General features: G+C 46.1%; 1 protein-coding gene across 1 annotated transcript in view; it reads left to right on the top strand.

Moving 5' to 3' along the window:
* LOC310797298 (phosphatase and actin regulator 1-like) overlaps positions 1–6,729 on the top strand; it is a gene marked incomplete at both ends in the record, with an annotated part of 29,733 nt that extends 23,004 nt beyond the window's left edge. The window contains 4 exons of the mRNA XM_083659664.1: positions 1,985–2,040; positions 3,077–3,138; positions 3,949–4,093; positions 6,653–6,729. Coding sequence (XP_083515790.1) covers positions 1,985–2,040; positions 3,077–3,138; positions 3,949–4,093; positions 6,653–6,729 — 340 coding nt within the window. The remainder of the gene's footprint in view (positions 1–1,984; positions 2,041–3,076; positions 3,139–3,948; positions 4,094–6,652) is intronic.
* Positions 6,730–13,101: the final 6,372 nt, after the last annotated feature.

Genomic DNA, 13,101 nt, shown 5'->3' with positions numbered 1-13,101 from the left:
TGGTGAGAAGCAGAGAGCTCTGGTCGGAGTGTAACCCTCGCGTTGCCTATGGGTGGTAGGGACAGTTCCAGATGGCTGCCAGACCCAGCGAGATGGAGACCCTCGTCGATACGGTGCCTAGCTAGCGCTAGAAATGATCTCCAGTTAAAATCACTTAGGAATGCAGAGATTGCCTTGGGGTATTTTAGTCCTTTCAGCCGCTTGCAAATTGAGGAAATCAGAGATAGGTCTGTACAAAAGTATCTCTTTAGACATTGCATCAATAAAAAAATGAGATGTCTTGTTCTCTCTCTCTCTCTCTCTCTCTCTCTCTCTGTCTCTCTCTCTCTCTCTCTCTCTCTCTCTCTCTCTCTTTCTCTCTCTCTCTCTCTCTCTCTCTCTCTCTCTCTCTCTGTGGAAATGAGAGTGGAGGTTTATTTGATCAGTCTTGCATGTGCTGGTTGGCACAGTGAAGCCTCCCAGAAGGCATCTGCACAGGTGTCGCCTTCCTTTTGCCTCATCCGCCCTCAGCTGAGAGCCGAGTGTTCAGGAATATCAGCTGAGAGCCGAGTGTTCAGGAATATCAGCTGAGAGCCGAGTGTTCAGGAATATCAGCTGAGAGCCGAGCGTTCAGGAATATCAGCTGAGAGCCGAGTGTTCAGGAATATCAGCTGAGAGCCGAGTGTTCAGGAATATCAGCTGAGAGCTGAATGTTCAGGAATATCAGCTGAGAGCTGAGTGTTCAGGAATATCAGCTGAGAGCCGAATGTTCAGGAATATCAGCTGAGAGCCGAGTGTTCAGGAATATCAGCTGAGAGCCGAGTGTTCAGGAATATCAGCTGAGAGCCGAGTGTTCAGGAATATCAGCTGAGAGCCGAGTGTTCAGGAATATCAGCTGAGAGCCGAGTGTTCAGGAATATCAGCTGAGAGCCGAGTGTTCAGGAATATCAGCTGAGAGCCGAGTGTTCAGGAATATCAGCTGAGAGCCGAGTGTTCAGGAATATCAGCTGAGAGCCGAGTGTTCAGGAATATCAGCTGAGAGCAGAGTGTTCAGGAATATCAGCTGAGAGCCGAGTGTTCAGGAATATCAGCTGAGAGCAGAGTGTTCAGGAATATCAGCTGAGAGCTGAGTCTTCAGGAATATCAGCTGAGAGCTGAGTGTTCAGGAATATCAGCTGAGAGCTGAGTGTTCAGGAATATCAGCTGAGAGCCGAGTGTTCAGGAATATCAGCTGAGAGCCGAGTGTTCAGGAATGTCAGCTGAGAGCCGAGTGTTCAGGAATATCTGGCTTCTGTTGGCAGTCCACTCAGTCGATTAGCAGAGAAGCATTGGGCAGACAATGATGGCTGACTGAGCGAGGAGTGGTAGAAATGTACAGTCTATTGAATATTTATTGTCTTGACACACTCTTAGCGTTTGAATTTTTAGAAAGTGCCCCAGTCAAGCTGTCACTAGCCAGGATGCTAAATAAGATTCAAGTAGTTCATCTGGACAAATATTTTTTTTAAGTTGTGCTGGAAGTAAAGGACTACTCTACTTAAGCATAATTCATTTTGGGATGTGTGTGTGCAGGACATTTGTCAACCTTTCTGAAATGTGCCAGCTTAGGTTCTGTCAGTTCACGTGGTCAGTCAAGTCACATGACCTCCAAGTCATGTCACATGACCTCCAGGTCATGCTAAGGAGGAGGAGAAGTGTCAAGGCGGGGGAAGTGACTACCGGGCGAAATGTGGGACAAAAAAGAAGCTGAGCAACTTCCTCTGGTCTGCATGTGGCCGCACACATGTGGAAGCTGCTCATTTTTCTCCACACTTCAATGTTTGCGCCGGATTTCTTTTGGACAATGACAGTCGACGACGATGATGATCTGACTCTGACCGTTGTGAAGTAGGTTGATTTGCTGCATGAGGTGTTTTTACCTCCATTGATTGTTGGCTGTTGTAGCCGTTGCCTCTCCACCTCGCCTGTGATGATGTGCTGACCATGGCTGCATGTTTCTCCCCAGGCGGTTGAGTCAGAGGCCCACGGCGGAGGAGCTGGAACAGAGGAACATCCTCAAACGTGAGTGTATCTTCTACAGCTAAAGCTCATCCATAAAACATCTCGGAAGCCCAGCTAAAATCAATTTAGCATGTGACGGCAGTTAAACCATCAAAATATTCTCTCCCGTTTATCCCCTGTGACGCTTCATTAGACGCATTGTGGCGCAGCACGAGTCCCTATTTGTAGCAGCCCTTTTGAGCACGCAGGCCGGTTATTTGAGAGAACTATTTATGTGAAAGCCAGTGGCAGACATCTTCTCCTTTATTCCTTCTTGGTCTGCCTTTTCATCTGAGGCAGGCAGGCAGGCAGGCAGGCAGGCAGGCAGGCAGCAGGGCTCCCTGAGGAGCCCAGGTCCACAGAGACTGGTTTCTTAGCTCAGACACACGCAGCATCAGAGAGAAGCTCCTCTGTAGCCTCAGACTCAGCAGCTTCTCACATCAAAGACTGTGTTAGCAGCACACTTCCTGCTCTCCCAGAGGCTCCTCTGTGATTGGCAGAGTGCAGGGGGAAAATGCCCCCCCCCCTCTCCATCGGTCATTCACACACAGCACCAAGGTTAAACAAACAGGCCATTATTTGACCTTTTACACCTTTCTGGAACACACATTTTAAAGTAGGAGTAGTACTCGAGCTACAGTGTGTGTTCAGCACAGAGACACAAAATGCACTATGTCTGCCGTAGGTTTTTCCGGATAGGAGCAATGTCCCAATGTGTGCTTCTTCTTGTTTATTTTTTCTTTCTTTTTCACTTGCTTTCTAAGCTGGAGGGTTCTTCTGCCTTGGTAATTGGTTTGGAATATATCCTGCAAATGGTTGAAAGTCTAGTGAGATGCACAAATTTAGTCTTGGGAAATAAATCATAATATCAACCCTCCCCCCCCCCCCCCCCCCCTCTCTCTCTCTTAAAAAGAAATAAATGTATATTCTAACTTAAATAAGTTGATCGCATGTATATAAACAAGACCAGAAGGCCATGGGACAGCTTGAAAAGCAGCAAGGCAGGCAGTGGTTCTCCTGCACGACCCGACCCGTCATCTTGTGTGTCTCTCCACAGCTCGCAACGAGCAGGAGGAGCTGGAGGAGAAGAGGGAGATCAAGCGAAGGCTAACACGCAAGGTAAGACCAAAATAGCCCCAGGAAAATGTGACCCGCTGCGTTCTTCCCCCCCCACGTAGGCGAGCGGAACCGCCCGTGTCCACAGTTGTTGTTTAGGGTGTCGGAGGAGGCCAAGTTGTTGGCCGAGCAAAGCAAACGCCAGGACAGTGATTCACGGTGAAGGTGAGAGTGAAGTCTGTGAAGTCAGTGGCAGATCTAACGTCCTGGCTCCCCCGGGGGGCGCTGGTGTCCTTGTTGCCCTTGGCCCTACCGAGTGTTTGCTGCCAGATCCCCCCCGCCCCCATAGGGAGGTGTTGAGCATGTTCCTGTCGCTTTCAATTACATAATGGCACATTCTGCACACCTGCGCGGACATCCTGCTACAAATTAACACCTCACACCTGTTTGAGGGATTTATTCTATTTCCTTCAAGCCTTATATATAGTTTGGTCACACCTGATTTAATGTGTTTTTTTCTATTATCTTAAAGCCATTTTGATCTAAATGCTTGAAGTTGTAGTCTACTGGTGCGATGACTAGAACTGAATATCGTCATGTAGATGTCTTTAGGCCAGGACTCTCATCGAAATATGTGACGTTTGAGGCAAATTTAACCATGTGCAGTCGAGTTACAAACTTTTGGTTTAGTAGGAGGCACTATGACTATAACCAGGGAGTTCCCCAAGCCCCGGCAGCCGGCTATTTCTCCGCCTACTGGCCTCTGGCCTACCGGTTACTTTATACACTGTAAAAAAAAAAAAAAAATCAGTCATGTCAGTGGCCAAGAATACTCTTTCCTGTTTCCCAAATGTTTTGTTCCTCTTGTTCCAGCTGAGCCAGAGGCCCACTGTCGAGGAGCTGAGACTGGCCAAGATCCTGATCCACTTCAGCGACTACGTGGAGGTGTCCGACGCCCAGGACTACGACAGACGGGCAGATAAACCCTGGACCCGCCTCACAGCAGCTGACAAGGCCAGTACTCCTGGGGTTAGATACCCAGTCATATAGTTAGGTTGAGATTATCTATTTCACAGATTCCTCCTCGCTTGAGGTTACCTGATTTCCAATGTGGGAACCCAACGGTAAAAAAAGTATATTAAAAATATATATATATATATATTTTTCTCTAACCTCTGGGGGCAGGCTTGTTTGATGCCTGAATAACCGGAACTCAAGGGGCTCCGCCAGAGATTTCCGTTCCGTCGCCAGCGGAAGAAAATCCCTTTGCGCTCCCTGAGAGCTCTGCCATTGGTTCCGACGGCTCCGACCGACCGTCTCCGATCATTATCGATTTCCTGTCCGCTCCTTGCGTGTCCACTCCATTTTGATTGGCTAAAGAGCAGCGTGTGAGCCTGCCCCCTACGGGCCACTGTTATTCGGCTTTTCACGGAGCTTGCAGACCGATTTTCGATGCAAGTCGAAAGTCTGTCTCGAGAGATGACCTGATTTCAAACCTCTTCATGGAGAACGATGCTCCCCTTTGCCTCATTGTACCTCATTTGAGTCAGGCAGCCCATAATGCAGGAGAAGAATGGCCGGGGGATTTGTCCTCCTCTCCTGCGATGGCTGTTCCACCTCGGCTGTTTCGTTCCCCCGTTGTGATGAAACGCCCGGGAGCCGTCCTGCTGCTCACTGCCCAATGGTTCATGCTGCTGACTGTTAATGAGCGGAGCAGAGATCCCGCCTCCATAGAGAGGCAAAGTGACCGCCTACTTCCTGCTTCAGCACTGTACCAGAGATTTTGATCCGCCATTTATTTTCCCATACACATTTTGTAAAATGCTTATAGAAATAGTTCGGTTCAGCTATATTTAGAATCGGGAGAGACCATAGAACATTTCACTCGGACCAAAACTTAAATCGAAAAAATATTTTCTTTAAATCCACAATTTTTTCTACATTTTGGTCCAAGTTAAATGTTATGTGGTCTCTCCTGTTTCTAAATATATCTGAACCGTTTGGTTTGAACAAGTAAAAACTATTTTTTTATACGCATTTTACAAAATGTCTATGGGAAAATAAATGGCGGATGAAAATCTCTGATACACTGCTGAAGCAGGAAGTAGGCGGTCACTTTGCCGCTCTATTGCTCCGGTGACATGTGCCTCTGAGCGCGCCAGCTCACACCTGAGGGGACCGCTCCTGTGAAAAAGCACATTTGCTTACGCAACAGTGTCCCCTTACATAAGAGGGTAATCGGACATACAGTGCCTCAGGACCCCTCTCAGCCTCGGCTTTTGCTCCGCTGACATTTTCCTGCTCTTGTCGTCTAAGGCTAGCAGAGATTTGAGTATTGTCTGTCCTCCGGCCGCATGACATCACTCGCCTGGGTTGTGCGGTCACACATGACATCACCCGCCTGGGTTGTGCGGTCACACATGACATCACCCGCCTGGGTTGTGCGGTCACACATGACATCATAACCCGGGACGCAAGGTTATTAAAAAGGCCCAAAACATTGATTTGCTTCCTTGGAACTTTGACTCATCTCTGTAGAGGAAAATCAACTTGATGACTTGTTGATTTAGATGTGCCACTTTCAAAGTCAGACACTAGAAATTCAGTCAACACAATAGAGGGTATGCACGTGATGTCACAGAGGCAGAAGTCACTGTGGGGTCACGCCCACTGAGTCACAGCAAGACTGAGCTTGAATGCAGTAATCAGCCTAGATAAGTGACACCTGCTGCTCAGGGAGGAATTTGACACTCGTTTTGACACTCATTCCTGATTGAGGTGGGTGTGCATACCCTCTATAGGTGCCCTTGAGCAAGGCACTTCATTTCATTTTCATTTCAAACCTTTATTTAGGCTCAATGGTGTCGAGTCACAGTAAAATCAAGAAGAAAACAAACGCGGACAAGAATCCATCACAACAGCCCCACACCGAGGCAGGGAGACCTGTGAGCACAGTTCTAAATAGTCCATAAAGTCAGTATAGCACTGATTCAGGTGTGCTGCATTAGAACAAAAGCTCAGGGGATCTCAAGCATAGTAGATAGGGGCCCCCAACTGCTCCAGTGGTATTGCCTAGTGTGGCCAACAGTAGCCCTATGATCTAATTTGTGATGTTTTTCTACCCTGAAATAATTTGCCTAATACATGACAATATGTGACAACTAAACATCCTGCTTACATGTAACATATTTTTTAGGTTCTAAAATATCTTTTCATTTATCATATATTTGAAATAAATCGACAAATAAGACTCTTCAAGAACAATATACACAATTATCATAGTCAAATAAATTAAGAGATGTGCATTGTAGTTAAATGGGCAAACTTACTAGCCAACTAGACCAAGAACAGATCGTTCTCTCGGATGTCTCACGAGGAGGACATTGAGCCTTGTGAAGTGCAAAGATGATGAGAGTAGAATCATGCATGACCTCCAGATCAATGTAAATGATGCATGAAGCTAGCATGCTAAAAGCAGGTCGAGTCCGGGGCTCAGAGAGGCTGCGGTACGTGTGCTAACCCTTTGCTACATTCTCAATCTCCTTCTTCTCCCGTCTTGTTTGTCCTCTGCAGGCAGCTATACGCAAGGAACTCAACGACTTCAAGAGCAACGAGATGGAAGTGCACGAGTCAAGCCGCCATTTAACCAGGTAACGCTCGCTCGCTCGTACGTACGGATCTGTCAACGTCATTAGACTGCGCGGGGGCGGGGCCATGCACGGCCCAATGTCCTGACACAAGACGCAGATTGTGCGGGCGTTGTAAATTACTTATTACACGGCGAGCTTTATTCACAAAGCTATTAGCTGTGCCGTTTTCAGTGAGTTTTTAGCCTGATATTCAGGCCTCAGATCACCACCTCGTTAGCCATTTCTGTGTAGGGGGTTGATTTTCCCCTAACCAATCACCAATCACATCCGGCGCTCTGACCAATCACTAGTGACTGAGACATCTGGCCGCTCTGACCAATCACTAGTGACTGAGACATCCGGCCGCTCTGACCAATCACTAGTGACTGAGACATCCGGTCGCTCTGACCAATCACTAGTGACTGAGACATCCGGCCGCTCTGACCAATCACTAGTGACTGAGACATCCGGCCGCTCTGACCAATCACTAGTGACTGAGACATCCGGCCGCTCTGACCAATCACTAGTGACTGAGACATCCGGTCGCTCTGACCAATCACTAGTGACTGAGACATCCGGCCAGCTCTGACCAATCACTAGTGACTGAGACATCCGGCCAGCTCTGACCAATCACTAGTGACTGAGACATCCGGCCAGCTCTGACCAATCACTAGTGACTGAGACATCCGGCCAGCTCTGACCAATCACTAGTGACTGAGACATCCGGCCAGCTCTGACCAATCACTAGTGACTGAGACATCCGGCCAGCTCTGACCAATCACTAGTGACTGAGACATCCGGCCACTCTGACCAATCACTAGTGACTGAGACATCCGGCCAGCTCTGACCAATCACTAGTGACTGAGACATCCGGCCAGCTCTGACCAATCACTAGTGACTGAGACATCTGGCCAGCTCTGACCAATCACTAGTGACTGAGACATCCGGCCGCTCTGACCTTAGTTTCAGTTATTGATACCGGACAAGGTATTTACCAACTTTCACCAAGATGATGTCTTTGTTTTTCACAAAAGGTGTTAGTTGATTTCGACAAATATCATTCTGCTAAAATGGCAATGAGAAAGGGTTCAAAGCCCCACCCACAAAGCAACGATTGGCTCTAATGTGTCGCCGTGTGAGAACAAGCCGTTGGCTAGAGCAACACCAGACTCTCTGAATCACTCAGATCTGAAGAGTGGGGGCGGGCGTGCGATTCAGGAGTCTGGAAGCAGGCTAGTGAGTTCTAGCTGAGGCGATGTAACGTAAAGATGTACCTACCTGACACGCTGCTTCTTCCTGTTTCCCCTTCCCCAGGTTTCACAGACCGTAGTAGACCCACCACTGTCTCGAGCAGTGCCGGACTGGCGCTCTCCTCCACTGAGAACCTTAAGTGCTGGACAGCAAACGGTGCCCGTTTCTACAATAAGGCCATGTCTTCTGAAATGCCTTTTTTCAAGACCCACCACACAACTGAGTCGGTTCAACACCCGAGATGCAGACGCCCACTACTTCATACACCATAGTAGCACATCAGTTGACTCAACATCGCCCCTCTGTGGAATTGACCGGACTCGTCTCGTAAAAAAAAAAAACCCTGTGCTGAGCTCTCGGGCAGACGCTCAGTTCTCTGCAGACCGGAGAATGGGAGAGTTTTTGTTTTGCAATCGATTGACTCTTTCTATGTCGTACTGAGGGCCTGCGGTAACCGTGTGGCCCCGAGGGCCCGCGGTAACCGTGTGGCCCCGAGGGCCCGCGGTAACCGTGTGGCCCTCGTCTCGGTTCATCAATAACACAACAGTGGACTTGATTCACATAACTGCTCTCAGCCGTTTTTATCCCTCCCTTTATGCCATCACTCTGGGCCTCGCCCCCTCTAACCCTCGGTAAGGCGGAGCGAATGTGGACAACTCTGCGGGAGGAGGCGGGGTTTGTCGTCCGGAGAGCTCGCCGTCGGCAGGAAGTCCATCTTTACTGCATCATACTGGAGCATTGAAAAAATGGCTTAGGAAAGACACGTGAGAGGGAGGGGTCCAACGTTAGAATCATGTGCAATATTTTCTCCCTTGCTTTTCCTAGGCTATAGCGCCCTCTGGGGTTCCCTCTATGTCATTGCTATGTATGTACTCCCCGATTACTTCTCCTCTCCTCTGATTATGTGCAATTCCCCCCGTACCGACAATGTTGACATCTTAATTGCTAACTGTGAATCTGAGAGTTTGGCCCGACGCCTGCACTCTCCAAAATGTACATTTTGTTTATACTGAAGTAGGAAAGTAACAAAGTTAGAATACTCATGCTTGACTAAGTTTCATTCATGTCAGAATCTATCAATCTTATGGAAAAAATGCAGCTGGCAGCTATATTCTGCATCCAGTATGTGCAACAATTTATTGCTTTTTTATATTTATTTGACTATTTTTTTGATAGAGGCACTTGGATTTTAAACACTCACGTCTTCAGGGGATGTCGCAGCTCTTTGGAACGGAAGATCCTAGAACTGACAGCTGGGCTCACCATGTTGTTCATATATTTTTCTTGTGTTCAGCAGGTATGTTTGATGACCTTTGATGACCTTTACTCAACAGGTGCACTGTATTACACACTATGCGTTTGCGTTCATACTCTTATTTATTTATGAGCTTTTGAATAAGCAATATTCCTTCTGTTTGTAGAGAAAAGTTAAACTGCAGGTGTTATCCCCTTTTATTTTATGCTCTGCTTGTATTCTACCCCTCACTTCAGGGTTTTTAACATTTTCTTTTATACTTGATATTTGGAAGGCTTTACTCAGTCAGGAAGGATTTTCCTGCTTTTTTTTTATTGGTCCACCTTAAAAATCTGCCTCTTCAGCAATTTTTGCTGGCACATTTTCAGCCAACATTGGATTAAATGATCAATTCCTGTACGTTAACGTCACCTCAATTCTGAAAGTTGAGTACAGATTTTAGTGGATTTAATGAGTCAGGGTTTTTAAATCTCATCGCTAGAAAGATTTGCACTGGTTTAAGAGTTTGGCTTTACAATGGCCACTGTTTTTAGGACTCGTATGCGTAAAACATTGTTGGCGTTCTGATATGTGACCAGTTTGCCTCTTAACTTTAATGGTCTTGTTACCTGATCACTAATCCTTAACCAGTATTCCAATACGCTTTACTGTATGTATACAGATTTTTTTTTCTTTTTTTTTACTTTTAAAGTTGCAATAGAGAGCCAAAGTGAAACGTCACTTCCTGCTTTCTCCCTGTACCAGCGCTGAAAAGAAATGAATGGCGGTGAACGGAGAATAACGTTGCTTTTTTGATCCCATTTGAATTGTGCCACGGGGGGTGCCAACGCCAATTTTGTCAATTTAAAACATAACTTTGCATGTCGAGAAAGTCGCAGTTTGTCGCCAAACTGTTGCACTAGAAGTTATAAATCAGAAAGACTACATTCACTGTCGCCTAAGTGACGTCACTTTCTCTACCAGCAAAGCTGAGAACCGGCGACATGCCGCGAGCTTCCACGAGCTATGTAGTTTTTATACAAAACTAATCTCCATGTTTGAGTTTGACGACAAACTGCGACTTTCTTGACATGCAAAGTTATGTTTTAAATTGACAAAATTAACTTTGGCACCCCGTGGCACAATTCAAACGGGGTCAAAAAAAGTAACGTTATCCTCCGTTGTCTGCCATTCATATTTCTTTCAGCGCTGGTACAGGGAGAAAGCAGGAAGCGACGTTCACTTTGGCTCTCTATTCCAATACGCTTTACTGTATGTATACAGATTATTTTCTTCTTTTTTTTTTCTTTTAAAGTTGCAATATGAAGGAATGTCGAGGTGAAGGGCTGATGGCCACCTACTATAATGCATCAATTTGCAAAGAAAAATGTCTGCTCCCTCATTTTCAAGGCTCCGTAGGACAGATGACCAAATAAAAACTGAGAACATAGAAAATGGTTATGCACTTTATGGTTTACACGTACAAATAGGGGTTTCGATAAAGCGTCTGGAGAAATTTATCTCCAGAAATAGTACACACAGGTTGTTCTCATTTGCATCGTCCCCATTTTATTTAATGTGGTGTTTTCTATAAATATTGTTCTTTCTCACATTTTCATTGGGTCACCAAATCACAGAGCCTTTGAAAGATGAGGTTGCATTTTTGTGTGTGTGCTCGAAGCAGCTTCCGTATGATTCCAGCATCATGCCATTTCTTTGAATTTTCTGTGCATTATGTTCAGGACTAGTGATGAATAAATATGTGTACAGCAGGGGTTTTCTAAAGTCTGACTGTATGCCTCCCCTCAGACAAAGCTGGGAAAAAGCAACCCCCCCCCCCCCCCCCAACCCGGTTTACTTGCTTGGTTTTGCAAAATTCTTGGACGCCTATGGGATCATGATTATTTGATCGCAAAGACACTCAACAATTGGACCAGATTGCCTACATTAAAAAAAAAGATCTGTCTGAAGGCATTTATTAGTTATGAGTTCTGACTGGGGGGAAAATGGGGATCTCTTGAACCAAATCACACACATTTAGGCTGTTCTATGTGATCTCCTTTTGATAACTAATGGAATATTTTTTCACTTCCATTCACCGAGCCTCCCCTGAAACTGCTTGGAGCCCCCCCCCCCCTGGAGGCCCGCCTGCTGATTTACAGTATCCAGACCTGATCCAGATGCACACCCATTCTGTTTTCAACACTGAGAAACGATTTGAGGCGCTGAGCATGACGACGTCTATTTTGCTGGAATCAAGGAATGAATGAATTCAGCAATAATCTGTTTACTTTTACATGTTTGTGGAGATTGAACAAATTTGAAAGTGTTCTCGCCCCCCCAGCCCCCCCCCCCCCCCCCCCATCACTTTTGAAATACAGATTACCATGTAAAGGATACGTCATGTCTATTAAATTCCATTTCTGAATGCATTTGCACTGTATGCTTCATCATTTTAAGATAATAGGCTTTGGTCTGATGCCCATGGTTCAGTCTTGCATGTGACTTCTTAAAAAAAATACTCTGCATATTGAAAACCCCTTGATATGTCTATGGAGAATCCAGAGGCCTCAGGTCAGGTAGCGAAGAACATTCTGGGCCGCTAGAGGGAGACTGTCCATACACACGTCTGTCACATTAAACATCATGTCTGACTTACAACAGACCATCACACTGACCTACAGACACAACAGACCATCACACTGACTTACAGACAGACAACAGACCATCACACTGACCTACAGACAGACAACAGACCATCACACTGACTTACAGACATAACAGACCACCACACTGACCTACAGACAGACAACAGACCATCACACGGACCTACAGGCAGACAACAGACCATCACACTGACTTAGACAGACAACAGACCACCACACTGACCTACAGACACAACAGACCATCACACTGACTTAGACAGACAACAGACCACCACACTGACCTACAGACAGACAACAGACCATCACACTGACTTACAGACAACAGACCACCGCACTGACCTACAGACAGACAACAGACGATCACACTGACTTACAGACACACAACAGACCACCACACTGACCTACAGGCAGACAACAGACCATCACACTGACTTACAGACAGACAACAGACCACCACACTGACCTACAGACAGACAACAGACCATCACACTGACTTACAGACAGACAACAGACCACCACACTGACCTACAGACAGACAACAGACCACCACGCTGAACTACAGACAGACAACAGATCATCACACTGACTTACAGACAGACAACAGACCATCACACTGACCTACAGACAGACAACAGACCATCACACTGACTTACAGACAAACAAAAGACCCATCACCTGACCTAACAGACCATTACACTGACCTACAGACAAACAAAAGACCCATCACACTGACCTACAGACAAACAGACCATAACACTGACCTACAGGCAAACAACAGACCATCACACTGACCTACAGACAAACAGACCATAACACTGACCTACAGGCAAACAACAGACCATCACACTGACCTACAGACAAACAACAGACATCACACTAACCTACAAACAACAGACCATCACACTGACCTACAGCCAAACAACAGACATAACACTAACCTACAAACAACAGACCATCACACTGACCTACAGACAAACAACAGACATCACACTAACCTACAAACAACAGACCATAGCACTGACCTACAGGCAAACAACAGACCATCACACTGACCTACAGACAAACAACAGACCATCACACTGACCTACAAACAAGTCAACATCACACTGACCTATATAGATAGTGATTTTTTTTTTTTTAAATATATGAAAATGTTTGAGATTATAACTTTAAATCAGGATTCTGAGGAAAAAAGTCAGAATTCTGAAAATGAAGTCAGAATTCTGAGATTAAAGTTAGAATTCTG

The sequence above is a fragment of the Poromitra crassiceps genome (assembly GCF_964638095.1).
Source record: "Poromitra crassiceps genome assembly, chromosome: 23".
NCBI classification, from domain to species: domain Eukaryota; kingdom Metazoa; phylum Chordata; class Actinopteri; order Beryciformes; family Melamphaidae; genus Poromitra; species Poromitra crassiceps.
This window is presented reverse-complemented; position numbering and strand designations above follow the sequence as displayed.